The sequence below is a fragment of the Populus nigra genome, chromosome 11 (assembly GCF_951802175.1).
Source record: "Populus nigra chromosome 11, ddPopNigr1.1, whole genome shotgun sequence".
Lineage (NCBI taxonomy): Eukaryota > Viridiplantae > Streptophyta > Magnoliopsida > Malpighiales > Salicaceae > Populus > Populus nigra.
In genome coordinates this window covers 6,647,776-6,658,958 of record NC_084862.1, presented here as the reverse complement: position 1 = coordinate 6,658,958, position 11,183 = coordinate 6,647,776, and the positions used below count along the sequence as shown (strand labels likewise).

General features: G+C 28.8%; 1 protein-coding gene across 2 annotated transcripts; it reads left to right on the top strand.

The window, feature by feature from the left end:
- Positions 1 to 820: 820 nt before the first annotated feature.
- LOC133706221 (biotin carboxyl carrier protein of acetyl-CoA carboxylase, chloroplastic) lies at positions 821 to 5,176 on the top strand. 2 transcript variants are annotated; one of them, XM_062131707.1, is made up of 7 exons: positions 821 to 1,229; positions 2,751 to 2,804; positions 2,964 to 3,064; positions 3,150 to 3,477; positions 3,587 to 3,658; positions 4,733 to 4,798; positions 4,912 to 5,176. In XM_062131707.1, the coding sequence occupies exons 1-7, from the start codon at positions 1,089 to 1,091 to the stop codon at positions 4,933 to 4,935; spliced, it is 786 nt and encodes a 261-aa protein (XP_061987691.1). In that variant the 5' UTR covers positions 821 to 1,088; the 3' UTR covers positions 4,936 to 5,176. The 2 variants fall into 2 exon arrangements, with proteins under 2 accessions (XP_061987691.1, XP_061987689.1); XM_062131705.1 differs by having other exon boundaries at positions 2,898 to 3,064.
- Positions 5,177 to 11,183: the final 6,007 nt, after the last annotated feature.

Below are 11,183 nucleotides of genomic sequence, written 5' to 3'. Positions count from 1 at the left end.
GTATGTATGATAATTACCTAAAGAGTCAGTGCGCCAACACACCTCCTTCACTATGTAATCAGCGAAGGAGTGCTTTTTTTTTAATTTTATTTTTTAATTTATTTATTTATATAAATTATTTTGATTTTTTATTATAAGATTATTACAATCTCAAACAAATATCTTAATATTTGATTTATACTTAATTTTATGAGTATTTATTTTTGTTATTTAGAATTAAGTTAAAATTAATTTTAAAAAACAAAGTTATTAAAAATTAAATCTAATAGAGTCAATTTCACTGATCATTATTTTAGTTAGTTAAACTATAAAGACTGAATTGATTCAATATGTCAATGTCTTAATATTAAATAAAAAAACCAGTTTGATTTTTTAAAAAGTCAAATATGTATTTTCTTGGTTGTTCATGTTATAATTAGACTAGTTTACTTGGTTAGGTTATGTAGAAGACACTTTAATATAGTTTAATTTTAAACCTGGATTAAGCAATAATTCAATTTGAATAATTTCAAAATTATAATATTAAATTAAGTTTAAGAACTTGTTTTACATTATAATAAAGATTAATTTTTAAAATATTTTTTATTTAGAAATGTCTTAAAATAATTTTTTTATTTTTTAAAATTTATTTTTGATATCAGGATATCAAAACAATTCAAAAAAATTTTAAAAAGTTAATTTTAAATTAAATTTTTTTTAACTTTTTAGCAAAACAGTATTTTGATTACAATATCAATCACGATCGAATAATAATCGAAAAACTTTTCTATAACGTGAATTTTTTTTTTTTTTTTGTATGTTCATAAAATTTATGTCCTGTAAACTAACAGCGAACTACAAACAAACTCTCAGTTGTGACTTTGCTCTCTTCCTCATTGGTTTCATCGACTGGGCCTTTTTGTGCGTCTTTTCCAATCATTCTTCTTCTGCTTCCTCACCCTCTCCTCCCACTCCTGCCCCCAGACCCAACACAACTCATTTGTCGGTCTCCCCAAATACATATCGTAATAAGCTATCTTTGTCTGTCTCCAACTTGAATCACTGGTCTCTCTCTCTAAGCAAGGCAAAAGCAAAAGCAAAAGCAAGCAATGGCTTCTTCACTATCAACCACAGCTTCTGCTTCTATGGTGACCAAAAGCGCCGCCATTTTGCCTCACTACAACACTCACAGCTTATCCACCCAGTCGTTTCGGCTCTCTCAGAAACCAAAGCTCCGATTTCTTGCTAAGGTGATATAAATCCTCTCTCAAATCTTTCTCCTTTTTCTTCGTCATCTTCTTCTACTACTCTTTTTCCTACCATTTTGCAATTTGGGCTTCTGGGGTTAGCCTAATTACTGCTGAAAATGTAGAAAGTGAAGTAGTTGGGATTCTTAAAAGAAAATTGTTTTGATGCGAAGTTAATTTTGAGTGACTGAAATAAATTTCGAATTTAATTCTATATTTTGCATTATGATTTATTTATTCTCTAATTCTTGATTTTTGTTTCATAGATAACCCATTGATGAATGGATTGTTGTTTTCAAGATTCTTAGACTTTTGCACCTTCATCTCACTACATCGTCCAAATTACATAGATTACTATGAACTTGCAGTGGGTTTATCTTGTCAGTTATCAGTTCGTATAGAATATAAACAGTAGATGCTTTAAAGATAACAAGGAGTGAACTTGCTATTCATTCCGTGGTTACTTCTTTTTTTCTTTGGTTTTAGCAGTAAAGGTATCCTTGGGACTTCTTTGTGCACTGAGACTTACCTCCGTTGGATCTTAAGGTGGTCATCCACACTCAGACTCGCATTCACAAGAAATTATTTTCTTGCGGTCTCCCCAAAGATTTGAACTCCAAATGATAACGTGGGAAGCAAATCTTGGTCAAATGCATGTAATTTATTTCAATAAATGATAGATTCATATCACTGTCCACATTTTGTCACTAGCATGAGAGCATCAACATTGTAGGTAAATATGGATAACTTGCGTCAGACATCTACCTTTTTGTTTGTTAGCTGGATTTCCCATTCAAGAGAAAGAATATCCCTTTGGTTTGGAAATCGTTTCTAGGCCTCCACCTATAGCCTGTAATGGCATGAATACATTAGTTTTGGGTACTTTGATTTTTTTTTTTCCTGGATAATTTGGTGGAGGTAAGACTCACACTTGTAACCTCCTCTTTTGATGTAGGTGCAACTACCAGTTAAGCTATGCCTTAGGAAAAAAAAATTTCATTGTTTTCAGCTTGCAAATTAAAATATTACATTACATTATTACCCTTTAGTTACATTTCATCAGACATTGGAGCAAAATCATGGTACAAACTATCTCTTGCATGTGTTTTATATGCCTCAGATTGTTAAAAATAGAAAATTATGCGAAGCCTTGGTCAATTTGTAATTTTGATTCAGACAATGGTTTCCTTCCTTTCACTTTCGACGTAAAAAACTTGAGAGGGCACAGATTAATTTACAAACTCACAATGTGGCTGGAGTAACTTTTGAAGCAAACTTGAATAGGGACTATATGATCAATATAAGCTTTAATAGATGGGAAGTGTCTAGCTTTAATCGTCACTATAAACTTTCAAGCGAACTTGGGTAGTGACTATATATAGTCACCATGTTTGGGTCAGGTGCACTATATTTTGTTGAGTCCAAATGCCCTCTTACCGAAATCTGAAACTACTCGCTGCATTCTAAACTTTGATATAGAGATGTAGTATTGAGAGACTGAAACTTGTTTCCACTATGTTGTAGGGTTTGCAGCCTACTCGTAATGGTACATATTTGGTGAAAGCTCAATTGAATGAGGTAAGCTTCTTTCAATGGTTTTCTTTAGAGGATCTGTTTTCAAATTTTTGTTCCTTCCTGGACAAGCTTTTGGGATCATCTGTTGCCTTCAAGGTTGCTGTGGATGGATCCTCAAATGCTGCAGCCTCAACTCTTGCCAAATCTGAAGTACCATTGCAGGAAGCGAAGGATGCCAAGCCATCAAATGAACCTTCACCTCCCTCTTTGGCTACAGAGGAGTCAATCTCTGAATTTATTTCCCAAGTTTCAAGTCTTGTGAAGTGAGTGACCTCAACATTATAATGATGCATATAATCCTTGTTTTATTGTATATGATAACAAATATGTTTTTCATCTTCAATTCAGGCTTGTTGATTCAAGAGATATTGTGGAACTGCAGTTGAAACAACTTGATTGTGAACTTTTAATCAGAAAAAAGGAGGCTTTGCCTTTGCCACCATCCCATTCTCCAGTTGTTATGATGCATCCACCTCCACCTCCACCTCCACCAGTAATGCCAGCAGCCACACCTGCAGCTTCTACTGCAGCTCCTGCCGCTGCTTCTAGTCCATCACCTTCTGCCATATCACCATCTCCTCCTTCCAAATCAGTCAAGACCCTTCCACCACTCAAATGCCCTATGGCTGGCACATTTTACAGAAGCCCTGCACCAGGTGAACCGTCATTTGTAAAGGTGTGTTATCTGTACTTAGCTGTTGCATTTTATTTGAACAATGCTTCCTTTATAATTGACATGTTGTCTATATTGGTGCTCTTTTTGTTGTTGATTCCTTTTAATACAGGTTGGAGACAAAGTGCAGAAGGGGCAGGTTGTATGCATCATTGAAGCCATGAAATTGATGAACGAAATAGAGGTAAGTTTTGTATTTCTTCTGCATTTAGTCTTTATAGGAGATACTTGTAATACTTTTATCTTTCATATGCTGGCTTGTCCTTTGCTTTCTTTGTATTGATGTAGAATGGCTACAAGAAATTGAGGGGAAATGATAGAAAACCTAGAATCTAACAGGCCAAATCTTTCAATTCTACAAAAGAGCTTTCTGAATCTCTTAAAATTGACAAGAAGATTCTGAAACTTGAATTTTTATTCATCATAATCTTTCCTACCAAAATAAGAACTATAATTTCAACAAAATAAACATTCTAATAATAATAAGGAAAAGAATAAAGAGAGGATGTTCTCAAGTATGATTATTTGTCCTAGCTGTGGATGATTTTGAAACTCACCCCAAATCAATTCTTAGTTTGCTTTTTGGAAATCACATCTGATGGCTTGGAGGTACATTTGTATTTAAGAATGAGTGCACGGCAGCCAAACCCTGAAAATTGCAAATAAGAAAACTTTCAAAAACTGATAGAATTACGTGATTAATAAAATTACAAGTAATTTGGACATGCTATTATCCAGCATCATATGCCCTGGTTGAATCAGGAAATCTGATGATACTGTTCAAAAGCATAATGATATTCTATGTGGGATAGCTTTGGATAGGTGATGATGCATGTAAGGGTTCCATGGGATTGAAGAGTGTTTAATTTTAATATTTGAGTTTCAAGTTTTACTCTGTTAACTTTCCCCCAGCGGCATGATACATCTTTATCTATAAGAATTTCAGAGGCTGTCCATCGGTGTGGTTCCATGCCTGTAATTTCTTTCTGACTTATCCTTTTGCAAACTACAGCTTCTTCCCTGCCATCCTCTCTGAGAAGAGAAGAAAAACGAAAAGAAATGATCTCTCCTGCTCTTAATGTCACTAATCATTATTTATGGATATAAAGAAATGATCTCTCCTGCTCTTAATGTCACTAATCATTATTTATGGATATCATGATTTACTCTAATGATAGTGATTTGGGAACCATTTTCCTCAATTCTGTTCTTTTTTACATCTCTACCTAATTCTGCTGCATTATAATCTGCCCTTTAGGCAGATCAAACGGGAACCATAGTGGAGATCCTTGCTGAAGATGGCAAGCCAGTCAGTGTTGATACAGTAAGTTTCCTTGGCAAACTCTTCCAAGAAAAAAAAATAAAGAAAGAAAGAAAAGTAATGTGGATTCATTCGTTGCATTTTAGTTTATGCCTTCTTTAAATGGTCCCCTGCAGCCTCTATTGGTGATTGAACCATGAAGTACTATTGTTGAGTAGGCAACTAAGAGAAACAAGTGCAACTTAGAAGGCAAGTGCAGCTGTTAGCAATATGAGTGCAATTCTTGGTAATGTGAGATTCGGCATTGTTATTTTGTGCTAATGTTTTGTTTGAAATGAGCAGTTAGGTAGAGATGAAAATTACTTATTCTTATGTGAATTATTTGTTACTGAATCTTTATTGCTCCAACTGAGAATAATTTTATCATTCCATATTTGCATATCTTATACTAGTTGCTAGTTCATCAGTGAAGAATTGTAGGCTGATCAGATCCATGCAATTTGGACTGCATGCATTGATACCGGGTTAGCTAGCACTTCTGTATTGTGCTGCCTGCCGACCTCCCTTGGAGTGCTTGTAGCTGGCATAGCACGTGCATATATGCCTTCCATTCTCTAGCTCTTTGATGCTTTTGTACTGATTTTGAAACTTTTGAACAAATTCATGAATTCCTTGACCTTCCAAAATTTGTCTACACTCCATGCTCCTCATGCCCAAATTTTTTAAAAATAAATATTGAGATAAAAGAGAGGGAGATAGTTGAGAAAGAAATGTTTTTGGTTGCGGAGATGAAGACAACTATTTTATTAATATTCCATCCTTCTAAAACGGAGGAAAGGAGCGAGGGAGACGGGGAGACAACCAATTTAGTTTTTTTTCCACAAATATTCCTTTAATTATTTTATAATTTCATTTTTTTTATTTTAATAATCTTCAAATGTGTTTTATTAGACATGCACACCATGCATGTTAATTCTAATCTTAAAAATACTTTTTAAGAATGTAATTGTTTAAAAATTTTGGTTTTTTATCATTTCATCAAATTAATAGGAAAAAAAAATGTATTAAAATAGCCTATAAAATATTTTGAACAATTTAATAATTTATAATAATTAAAAAAATGAATGAATTAAAGTAAATTAATTTTCTAATAAATTGAATAAAATTAATTATCAAAAGTGGGTTTCATTAAAAAGTATTAGAAGAACTTTTCGTAACCGAACGAGTTAGTTTTAAACATTATAAGATGAAATTATTATTATCTTGTATTTTTAATAATGTTAGATAAGTATTTTATTTCATAAATGATTGTTTAATTATTTATTTTATTTGGAGAAATGATATGATGACTAAGTAAATCATAATTTGATTATTTTATCTTCTTAGCAATGAATTTTTTTTACAATGATAACAAATTTTTTTAATGTGATTTTGATTAATGGAGAAATTATTATTTTTAAGTTAGTTTTAAAAAAAATAAAGTTTATTATAAACTAAAATGAAAATAATGATCTTTATTTATTGTTTCAAGCATGGCAAGATTCATGGTAATACAAATTAAGCGTTTTTTTTTCTCTCTCGCAATTTGTTATGTCTGCTCCTACTCAATCAAACACAACATAGAAACCATTATCAAACATAACTCTACATTTGCTTTCAGTTCTGTCCTATTCTCTATTTCTTGATTATGTTTGTTTTTTCTATCTCAAAATAGTAATAAAACTAGGTTTTTTGGCCTATACTGTGCTGCCAAAAATTAAGGCACAATAACTAAATAGACTTTATGGTTAGAGATTGGATACATCAAAAGAAAGATAAAATCATCCTAAAACATCTAGGCAAGCTGCTACGTACTTTTATATTGTAAGAAAATCATTTTTCAAATCATCATTTGTATTGAATTGTCTAATGTATTAAGTTCGTATGATTATTAAGATAAAATCTAACCAAACCTTACAATAAAGAGGTTTTACTTGTTTATCTGGACTCATAAAGTGTGTTTTTCAGAAAGGTGGGGTTTAGGTGAATCCAAAAAAAAAATTCTTATCAATTAATATGTCTTCTGAATTGATTTTTTTATAAGGCTACCAATAGAAAAGATTTTATATTTTGTAATTCTGCCACACAAATTGGCCTTAGTTACCTTATATGATGGAGATAATTCATCATGGTATATGGACCCCTCAAGGATTTCATAGCAGGACGAGTACTGAACATTAACTCATATCAGGTAGCTTAGCCAGTTAAAACATGAACTTCAAAAAAAATAAACTAAATAATTTACAATGAAAGAAATAAACTAAATATTGAATCCTGCATTCTTGTGGTTGCTATATATGGATAATTTATTTTATTATTAATATAATAATAAACCTTGTCTTTTAAAAAATTTTAATTTAGTGTCAACAACAGTTTAGAAAATAAATCTGTATGTGACAACACCAAGAATCATTATTCTTATGAGTTTTTACATTTTTATAGATAGATTGTGCAAAGTATATTTATGTTAGTTTAAATATATTTAAACTTAACCAAATTGCAAATTTACAAGATAGATTTTTAACCAATTAAAGCTAGATATTCTTAACTTCTTTTAATAATATTAAGATTTGGAAGAAAAAAAAAGTATCAGATGAACTTAGTTCATTGTCTAAAACCTGGACCAATCAATAAAACTCTTAAAAATTATTAAATTTATATGAACAATTTATGGATGATATTTAGAATGTTAATATTTTTAATTTAAAAGAATATTCATAATTTCATATGGAATGAAATAATTAATAATGCATCAATGGTGTGTATACTTAGTAAAATGGTAAGCATCAATAAAATAATTAATAAAATGATAGGTATTAAATAATTTAATAATGGCAAGCATGATATTAAATGGATAAGATAGATGTGGACTCGTGCTATGCTGTAGGGTTATACTATTATTATTTTTTTAATTAAAAAAATGATGTTTAAAAAAAATCAAAATTCCTTTGAAAAACAAAACCCTATAAAAAAGACAGAGTTAACCTGAGTTAACCCGTCAAACTCGTAACTCATGTCATGAGATTAGGATAACTCGAAAGAAAAGAAAATAAAGAAAACTACAAAGCTCAATTTAAAAAAAAAAAACAATTTGAATGATGAAATCAGAAAATAAAATAAGTAAAAAAATCGTGTCGAACCGCTTTAACTTTTCAAACTCATAACTCAGGTCATTAAACCACAAGCACCCCACATGGAAAAACCACAAGGCTCAATTTCTAGCGAATCAAATATTGAATGGTGAAATTAAAATGAAAATAACTATACAAAAAGTTCCATGGTAAAAAAAATTACAATTAAAAGAATAAAAATCAATATTGAAATAAAAAATAAATTAGAGAACAACTAAAGTTTATTTTATTAAAGGGTGAAATTAAAAAGAAAAATCAATTTAACGAAAGGACAATTCAAAGAATGTGGATCAAATTGAAACAAAAGGTAAATTAGTGGACAACTACAAGTTTTTTGATTGAACGGTGAAATTAAAAAGAGAAATCAATTTAACAAAAGAATCCAAAAAAATAATTAAAATAATGAGAACCAAATTGAAAAAATAACATATCACAAATTAGAATTGAAAGATGAAATTGAAAAAAAAAATTTAAAAAAGGACCAAAAACAAAAAATCAAAATCAAAAGAATAAGAACTGAAATTGAAATCTCAATAAATAAAGAGGCAACTCTAAAATTTTGCACGGCCAACACGAATTTTAAAGGAATAAGTAAGGACTTGATTGAGTTAATTTCTAAAATTATCCTGAATTAATATATGGATATTGTTCAAGGGGCAAATCGATATTTTATCTATTTATAGAGTTTTTTAGATTTCCATGTAAATAGTAAGTTATGTCTCTTATTTTTTAATAGTTGTCTGTTATACAAAAAAAAACTGCGTAATTCACATAATAGAGAGCTAACATTCTAGGCATAGCAATCATTCTTTTCTAAATAGAAATTTAGGAGATTTCTCACTAATAATTCATGTGTATTACCATTAGAGGCCGGACAAGTGAACAGCTCGTGGTTTGCAACAACTTAACCTTTAAATAATTATTCAAAGTCGAATAAGATCGTATCTTCAGGTAATAAATCTATAAACAACTCTAAATTTATCTAATTAAATTTTAGAGACTTCCAAATAATTTTATGTTATTTCATTACAATAACTTTAAATTTTTAGTTTTTGTTAATTCCCGTGATTTTAATAACTTTCCAACATGATTGATACGGCGTCACTCTGTATATAATTTTAGTATAAGGAATTAAATGTCTCTTTGGTATGTATTGTTGTGCTTTTAAAGTACAACTATTTTAGATTTAAAATGATTTTGCTTTGGTTTTGAAACAAAACAGGGCTCCTCCTGCTTTTAATAAAAAGCATCTTAATGGGTCCCTTTTTTTTCAATAAAGCATATCAATTTCTTTTCAGAATTTTATTCTCTATCAATTAGCCCTCGATGTTTCACTCATTTATCAATAAGCCCTTTATGTCTATATCCATTAGCAAAACTAACAAATGTGTCACGGGGTGTTTAAGAATGTAATAGCGATTGTTTTTAAAGTGTTTTTTACTTGGAAATTCTTTAAAATTTTTATTTTTTAAAATTTATTTTTGACATTATCACATTAAAATAATCCAAAAACACTACAAAAATTAATTTAAAACAAAAAAATAAATTTTAATGAAAGCATGTTGAAACTTAATGCCAAACACTTTTTCTGATTTTTCAATTAACTCTAAAAAAATTCCAATTATTCATTTTAAAGATTACAGATAAAATCTTACTTGTAAGAAAATTCACTTGAAAACGGAGTACCAATAATATAATAAATGAATTTTGATCAAAAGAAAAGAAATATAAGCTAAAGTTCAGTACAATAGTTTTACAATATTTAATTAATAAAATCATAAAATATTAGAAAAAACAAAGCCAAATTTACTTTTAATTGATCCAGTAAAAAAATTATAGTTCATTTTTTATTCTAGAAAAAAAAACTTGAACATGCTAATTGTTAATTTTATGATTTAGAAAAAAAAATTAAATTAATATTAAAATCAAATTTACATGAATTTTATGTGATCTTCCTTCTGTCTCCTCCATTTTTTTTGCGCTCCGTTTTAACTTAACTTTCTCAATAGATATTTAACATATAATTGATTTTTAAAATATTTTTATTTGAAAATATATTAAAATAATATTTTTTTTATTTTAAAAAAATTATTTTTAATATTAAATATCAAAATGATCCAAAAACACCATAAAAATTAATTTAAAACAAAAAAAAATATTTAAAAAATTATTATTTTTTAATTTCTTTTAAAATAAAAAAACAAACTGCCTCCTCTTACTGTCGTGGATCAAAAACCAATGGAGACAATCTTCACATTCTACGACCAAGTCTTTTATGGCTGTCCTTGCACAAACTCTCTTCTTAACTTTTTTTTTTTTTTTTCTTCCTTGATTTAGTGCAACCAAACCGAATAAATTGTTGATTATTGATTTTTTTTTCTTTTTTGAAATGAACTATATATAAAATATGTATTCATTATAATTTAGTGAAGTTGGGGTATTTAATGATTTTAAAGGTCGAAGTTTAAAGAACCTCATTGAACTTTGTTTTGCAATTGTTTTAGTTGAATAAAATTCATAATAATTTTATTTTTCATGATTTTTCTTCTCTTTTTAGTAAGGTTTTTTTAAAATAAAATTTTCTAAATATATGTTTAAAGAAAAAAGTTTTAGGGAGTTAACTGATAAACTAACTATATGAAGAGTAAAATAAAATTAACTATATGATATAAATAAAATATTTTTAATATGTTACCATTGTTATTGGTCATTTTATATTCAATACAACCATTTATAAGTATAACATATTAACCATAATATCAAATAATAGACTCAAAATATTTATAGTATGAACCATTTCATTTCAAATCATAGAAGGTAGATCCTATCATAATATGAACAATTTTTTTGTCAAGGTGACCACACCTTGACCGAGATTTACTCTATTTTCATTAGTTTAAATTTAAAGATTTATTTTTTTCGACTTGTATGTTAAAAAATAATATTCAGAAATGGTTTAAAGTTCGAATCTTATAATATGACATATTAACCATAATATCAAATAATAGACTCAAAATATTTATAGTATGAACCATTTCATTTCAAATCATAGAAGGTAGATCCTATCATAGTATGAACCATTTTTTTGTCAAGGTGACCACACCTTGACCGAGATTTACTCTATTTTCATTAGTTTAAATTTAAAGATTTATTTTTTTCAACTTGTATGTTAAAAAATAATATAAAATTATATTTAAGTAGCTTACCACTCATTGATGAAATGGTTTAAAGTTCGAATCTTACACCTAATTCTTTCTAATTAAAATAAGGTTCCAACA

Bases quoted from the DNA above. Each gene is read 5' to 3' on its own strand.
- LOC133706221 (XM_062131705.1), top strand. From the start codon at position 1,089: ATGGCTTCTTCACTATCAACCACAGCTTCTGCTTCTATGGTGACCAAA. The intron at 2,805-2,897 runs GTAAGCTTCTTT...GTTGCCTTCAAG, and splicing joins TGAAAGCTCAATTGAATGAG to GTTGCTGTGGATGGATCCTC. The intron at 3,659-4,732 runs GTAAGTTTTGTA...TCTGCCCTTTAG, and splicing joins AATTGATGAACGAAATAGAG to GCAGATCAAACGGGAACCAT.